The sequence below is a fragment of the Bipolaris maydis genome (assembly GCF_028858645.1).
Source record: "Bipolaris maydis strain C4 unplaced genomic scaffold PSV08scaffold_3, whole genome shotgun sequence".
Taxonomy (NCBI): domain Eukaryota; kingdom Fungi; phylum Ascomycota; class Dothideomycetes; order Pleosporales; family Pleosporaceae; genus Bipolaris; species Bipolaris maydis.
Window position 1 is genome coordinate 433,714 of NW_027093859.1, and position 13,750 is coordinate 447,463.

At 52.7% G+C, this 13,750-nt stretch overlaps 4 protein-coding genes across 4 annotated transcripts; 1 reads left to right on the forward strand and 3 right to left on the reverse strand.

The window, feature by feature from the left end:
- Positions 1–744: 744 nt before the first annotated feature.
- PSV08DRAFT_174421 (RGS domain-containing protein) lies at positions 745–2,070 on the reverse strand (the record flags this gene model as incomplete). The annotated part of the gene is made up of 2 exons (XM_014221403.2): positions 745–1,467; positions 1,531–2,070. Coding segments are annotated over 2 exons (1,263 nt in total), but the record flags the coding sequence as incomplete, so codon positions are not given.
- Positions 2,071–5,788: 3,718 nt separating this feature from the next.
- Positions 5,789–7,766, reverse strand: PSV08DRAFT_359700 (vitamin B6 photo-protection and homoeostasis-domain-containing protein). The gene is made up of 4 exons (XM_066092987.1): positions 7,691–7,766; positions 7,500–7,563; positions 7,078–7,415; positions 5,789–6,627 (listed from the first exon to the last, which is right to left on the reverse strand). The coding sequence occupies exons 1-4, from the start codon at positions 7,760–7,762 to the stop codon at positions 5,824–5,826; spliced, it is 1,278 nt and encodes a 425-aa protein (XP_065949525.1). The 5' UTR covers positions 7,763–7,766; the 3' UTR covers positions 5,789–5,823.
- Positions 7,767–9,728: 1,962 nt separating this feature from the next.
- On the forward strand, positions 9,729–11,241 carry PSV08DRAFT_368772 (uncharacterized protein; the record flags this gene model as incomplete). Its single annotated transcript, XM_014221262.2, has 2 exons — positions 9,729–10,801; positions 10,851–11,241. 2 exons carry the CDS (start codon positions 9,729–9,731, stop codon positions 11,239–11,241), a joined length of 1,464 nt encoding a protein of 487 aa, XP_014076737.2.
- A 974-nt stretch (positions 11,242–12,215) lies between these two features.
- On the reverse strand, positions 12,216–13,152 carry PSV08DRAFT_385742 (uncharacterized protein; the record flags this gene model as incomplete). Its single annotated transcript, XM_014221263.2, has 1 exon — positions 12,216–13,152. One exon carries the CDS (start codon positions 13,150–13,152, stop codon positions 12,262–12,264), a length of 891 nt encoding a protein of 296 aa, XP_014076738.1. The 3' UTR covers positions 12,216–12,261.
- Between the last annotated feature and the right edge of the window lie 598 nt (positions 13,153–13,750).

The window sequence follows — 13,750 nt, forward strand, 5'->3', positions numbered from 1 at the left end:
GCATATGCCTCGGGAAGGAAAACTGAGTGACATGGTAGTTCGGCGCCAGCGCAGCTAGCACTCAATCAAGTACCAGCAAATGCAATGCAGCACAAACAGTAATGCAAGAACAAGTGTTTTGTTAGGTTGGAAACCAACCGAAATGTAGTCATGATCCTCTAGCGCTTCTCTTGCGCCTTTGGTATCTAAATTGAATCCGACTTTGCTTCAACCGTCGTCAAAACCTTATGAACAAGAAAGAAACGCCTCTGCTTCCCAACTGTAAATGACTCCTCAGGAGCGTGTTTGGGAAAAGCAGCAAGAAAAGAGAAGCCGTAATGATACACGTCAATATGAAATAAGCCAGTATCAAAATCATACCCCTGCCGGGTTTCGGTCGTGATACACTCTTGATCAATGTCAAACTGAAAAGGCCGCCAAATTGCTCAGCACCAAGCCACAGTGGTGCATAAGCATGAGGACGAGTTTTGCAACGCCCGTGTGAATGTCTAGTCGTTGGAAAATGGGGAACGCCGAAAACAAAACAACCTCGCCGGGTCGTGAGCCAGTTGCGCCGTTGCATGCCGAGGACTGCAGATAGGGAGAAAAAAAAGTAGTGACGCCGGTGGACATGCAGCCCAGTATGCATAATTCAAATGATGCAAGTCGCTCTGATTGCATCGTCGTAATCGTGTGCTTTTGAACATGGAAATGAGGGTGAGGGTGTGGTGGTGGTGGTGAGGGTGAGGGTGCATTGGGCAAGGCTCAGAAGAGGCCTCCCTCAATGACGCCAGGCTCGTCGTCACGGAGCTGGCTACCACTCTTTTTGCGGGGCCATAGCTTGCTACTGACTCGCTTCCAACTATCTCTAGTAGCGCTAGCGAGACCATTGTGCTCTCCGCGGCTGTTGCGGGGGCTGGGGGTGCCGCTGCTCGGAGCATTGTCATAGTAGGCATGGTGGAAGTCAGTCATGGGGTATTCGCTCACAGGCGGAGTACCGGGTGGGGTGAGGGGATCGCTCATGCCAGAAGGGCTGCTTGCACTGCCCGAGTCGTCGGTCAATGCATCGCTGCCGCTTGTGTAGCCCGAGGTGATGCGGGTTGCCGGTGGCGGGCCGGACGACGTCGGCTGAGAGTGGAAGCGGGCATGAGAGAAGGGGCGGGATTGCATGAAGCCAGAAGTGAGCGAAGACGGCGCAGATGCGCGCTGGTGGGCGGCGACTGGCGGGTGTGAAGCACGAGAGAGCATGCTTCGCTCCTCGTAGCTACGGGTCGAGGAGCGCGAAATGTTACTTCCGGCATAGCTGTCGTGGCCGATGGTGGGATGTGCGCTCTGTGGGCTGACCGAGTTGAGGAATGAGACCAATACACTCTCTTCCATGAGTTCGTTGATCTTGGCCACGGCACTGTCCAATGACGATGGGTGGGGAGGGACGTAGGAGTCGGAGAGGCTGAGCAGGTTGTCGCGGACCTCGGCTGGAAGGTTGACCTGGGGGTTGGTTAGTATGTTGGCGGGGGAAGGAAGGAGCGGTCGTGGGCAGCAGTTGCTTACTTCGCGCGGGCCTGACTCGCGAATGTAGGCATCGATCAAGCGACGCCAGAGCATGAGGACGTAGGCGCACTCGTCGGACAGAGGTGAGATTGGGCTGCCAGGATGGCGGCTGACCATCTTGGAGTAGTGCTTGCGATAGCGGGAGGCGTCCATTGTGAATTCGAGGTTCTCGAGGCAGTGGTTTTGGGAGAGAAAGGCCATGAAGGAAGTGAGGGTGTAGGGTGGAGGGGCGGTGTTGTTGAGTATCTCTGCGAGGTTTGGTTTGCGGCATTGTGGGCTGGGAATGTTCTTTGGAATGGAGACGGTCAAGGGCGCGGGCTGCGCATGGTGGTAGTCGGCCATGGCCATGTTGGAGTGGTGGCCGTCCAAGTCGACGGGGGAGCGGGCGGGGGAGCTCGAGGCGGTCGACGACGTCTTTATGGAGAGGGCGTGTGCGGCGGGCTTCCGGGTGACCATGACGCTCTTCCAGAATTGCTTGTAGACACGGCGGGCGTTGTTCCTGCTCTGCTCGTCGAAGCCGTCGCAGGGACAGAGGTGGACTTGTTGGGCCAGCTTGACGGCGGGAGGGCACTCGGTTCAGCGAGAACCTAGTGTCGACAGGCCAGCGGGAAGGAGGGTGGATTAGGACGTCGACGGCAGCAGCATCGAGGGCTGGATTGGCGGAGGGCGGGCGGGCAGGCGTGCTTGTACAGTGCGGGTGTGTGTAGGGGTGTGTGTGTGCGTGTGTGTGTGTGTGTGGGTGAGTGTGTATGTGTATGTGTGGTGGTGGTGCTAGTAGGCCAGGCAGGGCGGTGGATGTGCGTCAGGACAGGACGTGGTGCATCTGCGGCTCAGCGTGGTTTTGAGCGAAGCGCCGTCGAGAGTCAGGGAGTCGGTCGCTGGCGTCGGCGGGCCCATGCGTGGGCAGAAAGCTCAGTCAGAGGGCACGGGCCCGTCCCCACCCAGCGGTTTGGCCATCACGGAGCATGAGGACAGGACGGCTTCGTCTGCTAAAAGCGGCCACGCGCGCCTGGCCTGCCATTGGCCGCCGCTGCCTTCTGGAAGACGCACGCCCGCCCCAGCACCGCTGCACCGCACCACCACCACCACCACCATCCCGGCCGAAACTGCACGCCCCTCGCCTGCTGGCGCCCTGCTCCACCATTCGCCACGTCCGATGTGGTCATGGTGCTGCTGCTGAGCTTGTCTTGTGTACCCGTCCCTGTATGTGCGACTGCTGATGCGACGCCCGCTGCTCCTCGCGGCCGGCCATGGAGAGGCGGCGGCGGCGACTGCGACTGCGACTGCGACTGCGACTGCGGCCATCATCTCACTCCATCCTCACTCCACTCGACTGCTCCCCGCCCTCTGTCCCGTGGCCGGTGCACAGAAGGAAAGAAAAGACGCCAAAAAGAAAAGCAGCCGGCATGCTCGACGACGACGCTACCTCTGGCCTGCTCCGACGGCGTGGTTGCCAGTAGACGAGTACCACTGCCACTGCCACTGCCTGCTGCAGCCCAGCACGGTTGTTGTTGTTATCTGACCCCAGCAGCCTTGTCCGTCGTCGGCTGCTCTGTCGCTCCGCCGCCGTCATCCTCTTTCTCTTTCTCGCCCTAATGTCCGCGCCCTCGCTCGGCCCTTTTCCACGCTCCAAGCATCAAAGGCCTACTACACACACCATGGCCCCCGCCGTGTCGACTCCTTCCTTTTGCAGTCGCATTGTTGCGCGTACACCCGCTGCTAGCTGTCTTGGGTGCCGCAGCCGCCGCCTCTCCACACAGACAAGACTGCTGCCATGTGGACAGGTATGGGCGTGGATGGGTAAGAGCGCCAGCAGTATGCACGCCTGAGGCCTGAGGCCGCCGCCCGACTCGCCCGACGGCATCACTAATCCACCCTATGACTCTGATGACTCTGCCACATGTGCCCGTCCTGGCCGTCTGCTTAGATAGACTGACTCTGGGTGGACCGAGTGTAGAGCAGGTAGTGTACTCATGTCGGTACTTGTCGTGCTTTGTCCATGAGCCCGCCACACAGCAACTCGCTCACGCACTCGTCCACCCGACTCGTCCTACCGCCGTCGACACGCTTGCCAGCGCCGTCGGTGGTGCAATGCAACGCTCGCCTTGGGCCTCGTCACCCACGGCCAATCATGCCCACGCGCTCCCCTCAGACAGGCGAACGGGCCGTGCACGGCCACTTGCTTGGCATTGGCCCTATGCCTGGGGACAAACGCGTCCCTGCCCACACGTCTGGCCGGGAGCCGTCTCCGTGTAGCCACAAATACCTGACACAAGACAATCCTCAGCCATCCGTCATCCCCACGCTGTCTCTACTTACTACTACTTGCGCAATCGAGATTCCGCTCTGCTGCCCTAGGCCCTTGCCTGCCCTTCTAGATGCCATGTTTCCCCTCCCATCTTGCCTCTACTGCATACCTTCCCCCTCTGTGCTTCATGCCTTGCCCAAGCCTCTTCTCTCTCTAGACTTCCATGGCCCATCCTCACCCTCCGCCCCTCCTCCGGCCCTCCGCCATTGTCCGTCGCGGTCCGACTCTGGCTTTTTTTTCCTGCTAGCTGCCACCATGCCCTCCTACGTAAACCCACTTGGTCAGACCACACACCGCTTACCCCTGCCTGCTCACCTTCTGCTCTGGCAGCCGTGTCATCGAAGAAGACTTCTCGAAGCTTTTGTGCTTTTCTAGAATCCTGCCTGATGCCGTTTAGGGCCGTCTGCCCGCTCTTGTCTGTAGATCCATCGACCATGCCGCATAATACCCGGCCTAGTAACACCAATGCCTGTCATCTCATCTTCACCTCGGACAAGCCCACACACCCGACGCATCCTTATGCTGTTGGGATGCTGCTTCGGCCCATCTGGCGAGCCTCTTGTCGCTGCTGTTGCGCGTTGCATGTCCTTGCCTGCCTGCCTGCCTTGTTTACACTACCTGCCGTGTTCGCTCTTGCTTTGCGCCTCGCCGCTTCGTGTTCCATCTTTCCGACAATAGCCGACTCAAAGATTCAGTCCTTACCCAAGTTCCAGAACTTGTTCCTACCGAAAAAAATTTGTGTTCCGCCCAAACAAAGACAAACTCGGCTCAGTAGCCCCAAGAGAACACCTGCCATGACGCAGCTTGTGGATCGCCTTTGTGCTCGTTGGTTCCAAGTCGGAAAGAAAATCTCTCTCATCTTCTCTCCGCTTCACCGCTTCGTGGCGTTTGCTTTTTTTTTGCCTTTGGCTTCCCCATTTCTCACGTCTGTTCAAGCACCATGGATGAAACTAAGTGGCTGACTTGGCATCCATGTGCACACACTTACGTTCGAGCCTGATGTCGGCACGGCTTATCCCCTCCTTGCATATGGTGGCGCCGACTATGCAGAACATGGCTGCTTTTTTCCTTTCTCTTGCTCTTGCTCTCTGTCTCGCTGAAGCCTCTCAGCCGCGGGCTTCCCTTTCCCAACGACCACGTTTTCGGGAAAAGCAATCTGGACTGCACCGGCCGCTTGATTGCAAACAATATACCCGTCTTATATGACCGTGTCAACCGTGCGTGAGTTGATGATGTTGCATTGCATATTCGTCAAAGTGGAACCTGAGGCCCTATGCACTGGAGAGAGAGAGAGAGAGAGAGAGAGACAGCGACCGAAAGAGAGCAGAAGCTAATTCCTGCACTTCAACTTTAACCTACTAAGCTCTTCACAAAGAGCTTGGACCGCAATCACCTCTCTCTGCCTCTTTTTGATTTTCCTTTGATGGTTATGGACCTGGCGGTGGGTAGTCATAGCTGACCGGACCAAAAAAGGCCAGGTATATTTGAAACCGGTCCAGATGGAGCGCGCGCTAACACCATTCCTCTCCAGGCACGGATCAAGGGCGGGTGAGTAGCAGAGTATTGATTTGACAATAACCTCCCCCCCATCTGGAGTAGAGCGTAGAGAAGGGGGAAAAACAAAGGCGGCAAAAAGGCGACATGCTGACGGTCAATCAAACATGCTTCAAACATCTGTCTCGAGCCACATGCCGGCGTCGATCCTATGCGGCTAGTTCGAGCCTCGCTTCCCCCCCAAGCCGCGCGTGTGATAACAACGATGATGGAATCTAGCTGACTAGTAGCCGAGCGACGTTTTACCTAGGCCGCCTGTAACACGTCTGTGGAACCGCTCGGGCTACCTGTCTCCCCCGGAACATGACTTTCGTGGGGACTCCCATGCCTCCCACGCCCTTGGTTTGTTTCACACTTTTCTTAGGAGTGTGGGACAGACAGGGTGGAGGGTCGCTCTAACTACTATGGTATACCAATAGTTCAAATGCTCGTTAATCGGAAGTGCATGGTCCCGTTGATGAAATCTGCAGCCGCATCCCAGCCTTGGTCTCGAGCGCAGCAACATCAAGATGCCATCCTTTTGCCCTCATTTCGTCGCCGTATTTGTCAAACATCCTCCGCACCTCATACAGCGTATCTCTTAGCTCGCCCATCAACCCATTCCTTGCTGCCGCCTTATCCGACCCAGACGCTACTACACAGTCCGGCTTACCCCCTAACCCACCTCTTGTTCCTCCACCATCACCACCACGTTGCCTTCTCTCTGCAACAAGCAGTGCATGTGCCCACGCCCTAAGCTGATCGATCGGCCCGCACCCAGCCTTGAGCACGATGACAGCTTCATAAGCGGCAGGTCCCCCTGACGCCCAAAGCACGTAATCCTCGGCCTCGAAAATGCTCAGTAAATCGAATACATCAACTTCGCTTTCGCCATCGGCGCCGCTGCTGCAAAACGCCAGCGACCCGCTCAGCTTATCACGTCTACCAATCCGGCCTAGCAATTCCGACAGAGAGGTACCAATCCTACACTTGCCGAGTACCTCGTCATCTGCCCACCGCAGCACACCACCTCTTTCAAAGATGCGTTCACGCGCAGACACCTCTTTAGGGCTCAGCACTATTCCGTGCTGCAAGATGTGACTAAAGAGAATATTGGCTCTCTGCCGATTAAGTGATTGCATGCTGACGGCTCGCACTGCGGCGTAATTCGTGGCCAGATGTATGACCAGGAGCAGTATAAGCGTGCACCAAGTTGCTATATCCGATGTGATGTGCGATACCACAAAACTCCCTGCCTGTGTGTAATCATCCGTTGTTAATACAGCGTTTTACTTTATCTTTTTCGTTCGTTCATGACTCGGGACAGACGGGAGAGAGAGAGATAGGATAAATGTGGGTAAGTACTTACCAACATACCTAGCAGGGATATGACTGTTTCCTGGCTGGAATCTTTCTATTGAAACTCCCGTTAGCTTCGCAAGTGTATCGCCGTATAGGTGTTGCTGTTTTAACAACCCCTGGTTGAGATTTCTCCTCTTGTCCATGTTCTCATGACCCGGATTTTACTAACTACATTTATTGAAGACGGGCTTACTGTCTTTATTGACTCATTTCTCTCCCGTTTTGCCCTTCCAGCTTACCCGGCGATAATTGAGAAGAGACGATGAAACCTACCAATGCACGACATGTGTTCGATCGATGAAGAGAGTAGAGAGGAACAAAGAAGAAGGGGTAATCAAACTTACGGCATTGACTTCTCCCAAATTTCCCGCAGTAGCAAAATGCGCGCTCAAACTCGCCTTTGAGCTCCCCGCACAAACACCACACAGTGACCTCAGACAGCTCGCAAAGCTCAAGACAGCTACCCGCAGCGGCTTAGGGAACCCAGGACTCAAGCAGTCGAGAATCATGCCTGAGTCATTCAAAATATCCGCTGTAAGACGATACATTTTGCACTCTGGCTCGAGTGCAGTACCGAAGCGATCGGCAAAGGCTATTGTTGCCATGCGACCCACGGATTCCTGGAGGACGGAGAGAAGCAGTGCAGCCGTGGGTGTGGCATTTGAATCGCCCACTCCCACACCTTTAGGTGAGTCAGAAAAGGGTGGTCGAGAGTTGAGGGGCATGGGTAAGATAGAGCAGGTAGAAAATGAAACAAACAACCTACCTTGTAACACCGCCCTTGAAGCCAACATACCCGCAATTGACGACGAAAAAGCCTGAAGTGAATCCTGTGTTATATCGTTAATTCCCTAATCCACTCCACGTCATTCTTCTCTCCTCTTCTTCTCAGCCATCTCTTCTTCATCCCTAACCCACCACCTCAAATCAACAACAAAGAAACCCATCCAAACCTACAAAAATCTGATACTCGACATAATCCTCCGTAACACTCTGTGGAAATCCACTCGGCAAAAACACATCAATCATGTACTGGAGAATGCTTTTGTGCGCTTGCTCGGGTACCTAGTACTGACGCATCAACCAAAACTCAGCACCACAAACAGCAAGCATCAAACTAAGAAAAAGAGAGAAAGAGAGTAACTCCCCCGCATTCAAAACACAAACCAGTAAAAAAAAAGAAGAAGAAGGAGAAATTGCTCACTATAACATCAACCCTCTTTTCCCCACCATACTTCCCAGCTTTCTTATCCGACGATGCAGAGGAAGAGGAAGACAAAACATAGGTTCGAACCACCTTCCCCGCCTCATCTTGCTCACTCATTTGAGCCAGGATAGCGGGTTGCAGCGACATGTTTTCTTTTTAAATACGTCGCTCTTGCTTGTGCGATTGTTTGGTGTGGTTTTGGTTGGCGGCAAAGAGGTGTGCGTGGAGGACGCATTGGTGTTGGGCTGGGTTGGGTGGGGGCGGGTGAGGGCCGTAGTAGTAGTGGGGTTGGGGATGACCCGGGGTTGTGGTACTGGGGACACGGGGAGGTTAGGTGAGATGTGCATGTTGGTGGGGTTGCGCGGGTTGAGGAGGGGACTTATGTGAGGCTAGGGGGGATGGAGGAGGTCAAGGGGGTTCGTTTGGGGTTTGTGTATTTTATTTTGGGGGGTTATTGAGGTTGTGATGGGGTTGTGGTAGGTTTTGTCGCTTGACTTGGTACTGTTATTTGTACAACTACTACAGTACAAGAAAGCGATCAAGATATATTTACAAGCATTGATTTTAGATTCGTCATTCAAGTTCTTTTCAGTAATTGAAGTCATTGGTCTGCTTGTAGGTCTACTCTTTGGACTAGTTGTGAGGAAAGCAGGTTGTGCAACACTCACACTTAAATTTACATTGTACCCGAATTGAGATGATTTTCCTCATTTTTGAATCCACAGGACCAGTCTGCCGCTGAACAAAAGTGTAAACTGCGCAAATGGACAAGTAACTGTAGAAAGCCAGCGCATACTCATACATACGGGGAACGTTGGAGATACAACCTACATCACTTTTGTCGAGATCTTATACACACCTAATCCTTCGTTAGACAAGAATAGAGTAGCTGATATCACCCTATCACCCTATTACTAACAGACTAAACTCATCTCACCAGCTACGGCGCTGCACATCTCGAAACTAGTATAAAACAACTCGTACAGCCCGCCTCTAGCTTCTCCCGTTGTCTATATTAGATTATCAACTCTACAGCGTGCGCAAAACGCCTGAAAAGTTGGTTTTTTTCGTCTGTGCATAATCTATATAGCAATTCAACTACACGCGACTATCTAAAGCTTTGAAGCTCTGACCCCCAAAGTCTCCACACTTATATAGCTTGACCACGATACCCCCTTCCCCAGAATAAGTGCCTTTTAGTACTCCATTTACTCAATCACCGTGACGTAAAGGGCGCAGGTAGCCCGTGAGGCTTTGTCGTCATGCAGTCTATTTGCTTAGTCACGTGCTCAAGCGCTTTCACAACAGTATATCACTTCACCTCACTTGCCAAGCTTTCACACAAAACGATCAAAATTTGCATCAGACTTGTACATAAAGTCTATTTGTCGCTTGAGCTTTCTTTACTTTGCAACACAACCGTTCATCTCCCGTACTTTTGCGTAGTCCTTCAGTTCGAGGCTCACGCGCTTTCGTGTTTATGTATCCAATCTCAACAGAGTGAGTCTTTATCGAAGTTTGACAGGGTTTTACTGAGAAAGAACCACAGAGACGCCGTCATAACATAGTCAGAAAGTGAAGCCAAGACCCCTCACCAAGCTCACAATAATCTGATACCGCGTCTGAGTACAGCTCGCCGTCTCCACTCTCTGAGCCTTGAGGAGCAATTTTCGATAGTTGTTCGAACCACGCAATAGTACTTTTACAGATCATAGCATATTCTCACCTCAACATAAAAATACGTTTATCAGTCGTCACTTGTTATAGTGCACAACCTCCCAAACAATCATGGGTATTCACCCAAGGACAGCACTACTGGCAATTCAGTTGCAGCTTGCCGACGTCCAGTCAGCTCTGCAAGAGTTGAACGAAGGGGATGAGTGGAAGGCCTGGAAGATATTGCAGCATGAACTGGAATACAGTTTGTCACTCTTGCAAGATCAAGTCTTTGCTATGGATCTCCTCAAAGAATGCTCCAAAGAACACCGAGACAATCAAGCTGTGATTGCTAAACTTCTTCGAGAAGAGAAGCAAGCGGAAGAGGATCACGACCTCGCGTGCAAACTGCGTGGTATCGCTAACAAACACGTCCCGTTGTCGAAGCGAGGCGACATGATGCAACCACTGAATATCGATGATGATTGTGACCAGGATCTAACCATGACAGAAGGTATGGACCTACCGACGGAGACATTAGCATTAATCGACGCTTACGAGCACACAGAACACGATATTGAATCAGCTGCCGCGTCGAACTATGATCTCTACAGCGAATCTGGCCCTTCCAAGTTCAAGGGAAAAGGCAAAGGAAAGGCAACAACTCCACTCGACAACGGAGAGCATGCAACCCATATCTTGTGTTCTGCCTGTATGGAATTGCATCCGCGCTTCGATGCGCTCGAGCTTTCCTGCAAACGCTCGACAGAAGTCTCCGCTCACGCTTACTGCAGGACGTGCTTGAGTGACTTGTTTCACACTAGCCTGGCAGATACGACCCTTTTTCCACCTCGGTGCTGTGGCGAATCCTTGCCGATGTCTCGTTGCAAGCAACTATGTCCACCATCACTGATGGCAGAATACGAGGACAAACAGATGGAGCTGACGACGCCGAATCCTGTATACTGCAGCAACCGAAGTTGTGCCAAGTTTATTAAACCTTGTAATATCACTGCCGATATTGCAGTATGCCAAACTTGCCAAAAAGAAACTTGTGCTGTTTGTCAAAATCCAAGACACAATGGGGTGTGCCCAGAAGATCCATCAATCCAGGCACTGATCAAAGTGGCTACCGAAGAGGAGTGGCAGCGATGTCCCAACTGCAGAACAATGGTCGAGCTAACCTTGGGCTGCTACCATATGCGGTAAGAACAAAGTAGAGCCTGAAATTGACCATCACTAACAGTGGGCTAGATGTCGATGCGGCAAGGAGTTCTGTTACATATGCGCAAAGCCATGGAAGACCTGTACCTGCCCTCACACGGATGTAGTTCGCCTCCTCGCCGATAGAAAAGCTACTAGGGTTAGCCGGCGCAAACAAATCGCGATGCCCGAAATACTCGAGGCAGGCCTGCGCATGCGACTCGCAACCGTGGCTGGAGGATTTGCAATTGTCAACGACGAAAACGCAGATGGGGTTGCCAAACAGTCCTCTGGCAAATGCGACCACCAGTGGGAACGAACATTTGGTGAGGATGGCGAGTGGGAAGTGTGTGGCATATGCGATTACCATCTGAGGTTTGTGAACACTTGTAGGAAGTGCAAGACGAAGGCCTGTAATCGATGTCTGAATAATAGGTTCTGAGCATACTCAACACTACTGAGAGACTGTACTTGATTGGGAGAATCAAGTACAATGATAAAGAGCTATCACAGCATGAGTTCCGAAAAGCTCGCTCGAGGCAAAACCCCTGGATATGACACCGCCACCGCGTATGTATTTGATCATAGTCCGAAGAAGTAGTTGACTGAATGGCAATACCAATATCACACTGTTTCTACTATTCTTGTCCTAACTATATACATGGTCTATTCACGAGGTTCTATAACGAGCCTCCTTTCACCACAGCCCGTGTCCCTTTGACAAAGTCACCATCAAATAGCTTTGCTCTACAAGTTACATGTCTGTGATTTCATCGAACCAACGCTGAAAACCCAGATATGTATTAAGTATTTGGCTGCACCTAGACGCCCATGCTCTGCCAGAGACAAGGGCATTCGTCTGTGATTGTAAACTAGTACATTAGTTGCAGCACAACCCGCCTCGACTAACCCCTCTATAGTATGATTCCCAAATACAATCCTTAACTCCTAAATATTCTCACATCACCAACCCATATATGCGTATATATAGTAATTTTTTTTCATTCCGAGAGGCCCAAGCGAAAGGCTCTCTCCATGTGCTCGAAATTTGATATATAATCAAGTGGGTATCCGTGTTCTCAAACAAAGTACAAAAAATAGAGAAGGAAAAGAAAAAAAAAGAAAAAAAAAGAAAAAAAAGAAGTATCCTTCTTCGCCTCTATGTCCAGAAGATAAATATGTTGAAGAAGGTTTTCCCCATCCGTGAGAAGCACAGTTTTTACCCCCAAGAAAACAAACATGCTCCTGTGTCTGTATGTTCTCCACACATTTCCCCTCAAACGAGTGGAGTTTTCAATGTCGAAAGGCGCTGGAGGGTATGCAAACGATGATACCAAATTAGGTAAATGAAGTCGACTTTTTTTCTCTTCAACCCCCCCCCCCCCCCATCTCCCCTCTCAAGGACAAAAGAAAAAAAAAGGGGGAGGGGAGGGAGGAGAGGAAGAAGAGAAGGAAACTCAACTCAACTATCCTCACTCCCCCTCCTCCACCCTCCCACCCGCCCAAACTTGACCTTGCCGCCTAACCGCTCCACCTCCTCAACCGCCAAATCGCGCTGACGCTCCAGCTCCTTGATGTAATCAATAGCAACCGCAAGCACCATGCTCTTACTCGGCTTGACGCCGCCAGACTCGGACGAGGCATCGCTCTGGGGCAAAAGCGGCACGGCCTTGCGCAACCGCTCGAGCTCCGCGTTGAGCTTCTCGCGGTACTTGCGCTCGACCTCGGTGTGCGGCATGCACTGGGTTCGGGCGTGCTTGGCGGGGCTGGTGCTACCAGTGGCTGAGGGCTCCGAGGCCGGGCGGTGGATGCGAGGGCGGCCGCGCTTGCGGGGGAGGGGTTTTGAGTTGGGGTCCTGGGGGGAAGGGGTGGGATTGGTGGCTACTATGGGGGACAGAGAGGCGGGGCTGCCTTGGTTGCTGGGGGTGGGCAGGGGCGAGGGGACTGAGGGGAAGGCTGACGCCGTGTACTCGGGGGATATGTAGCCGTGCTGGAAGTCGCCTGATGTGCTGAGAGGGGTGCGCACGCCCGTTTGCCACATGGGAGCGAATTTGGGACTCGTGGGCAGGCCGTGGGTGGCCGGTGGACAGACTACGGCCGAGGGGGGGCTCATGAAGCCATTGGGTAATGGGGCGTTCCAGTTGAGAGAGTTTGTGGGATCCACCGGTTCGCTGGGCCGAGTGAAGCAGGGGCCGCTGGTGCTGTCTAGGCTGCTGTACTCGGATAACGAGGGATAAGTGTCTCCATAGCAGGGAGATTCGAGGTCGTCTGGAGATGGAAAAGTGTCACTCTCTGGAGGAGAATACGTCGGATCTGGTCCTGCGGTGAAGGCAGGGGGATTGTGCACAACCATTGCCAGAGAGAGAGGCGGCGAGGAGGATTGAGCAAAGTAAGTAAGCAATAGTAGTAGCAGTAGAGACGTGCAAAATGTCTGGGAAAAGGTACCGTCTCATATACCTATTGCAAGCCGACCCTTTTTTTGGTAAGACAGTAAAAGAGGAATTCACAATAAGCAAAAGCTGAACATTCTTAACTCGTTTAATACTAGAATATTCCCCCGCAACAACCCGGTCTCTCAGGCCCTGTCTTGCGAGGGCACATGCCAATACCTTGGGATCGAGAATTAGAGGCACAATCGCAAAAACAATGCAACTCGCATCGTACCAGTGTCAGGGGCCACGCACACACCGGCGTTTCCCATGCCTTTAACTCGAAAGACAAATGCATCACAACGACGTCAGCGCGGCTATCTGCTATGCTTGTCTCGAATCTTCCCGACTAGGCGAGCACATTGTTGGATGTTCGGTGCAAAGGATGGGAGGTGAGAGTGTAACAACAACAAATCTGGGTTTCTTCCCCCTCCCTTCCGCCAGCTGCTCTTGGTCGGTACTGCATACACGCTTACAAAACACTTAGCAGGCAGAAATCGTACGAGTGTGGATGCGTGCAAG

Excerpts from the sequence above, each read along its gene's own strand:
- PSV08DRAFT_359700 (XM_066092987.1), bottom strand. The coding sequence starts at position 7,762 with ATGATTGATGTGTTTTTGCCGAGTGGATTTCCACAGAGTGTTACGGAG. Across the intron at positions 7,564-7,690 it reads ATGTCGAGTATCAGATTTTT|GATTCACTTCAGGCTTTTTC; the intron begins GTAGGTTTGGAT and ends GATATAACACAG. Across the intron at positions 6,628-7,077 it reads ATTTGGGAGAAGTCAATGCC|GCAGGGAGTTTTGTGGTATC; the intron begins GTAAGTTTGATT and ends GATTACACACAG.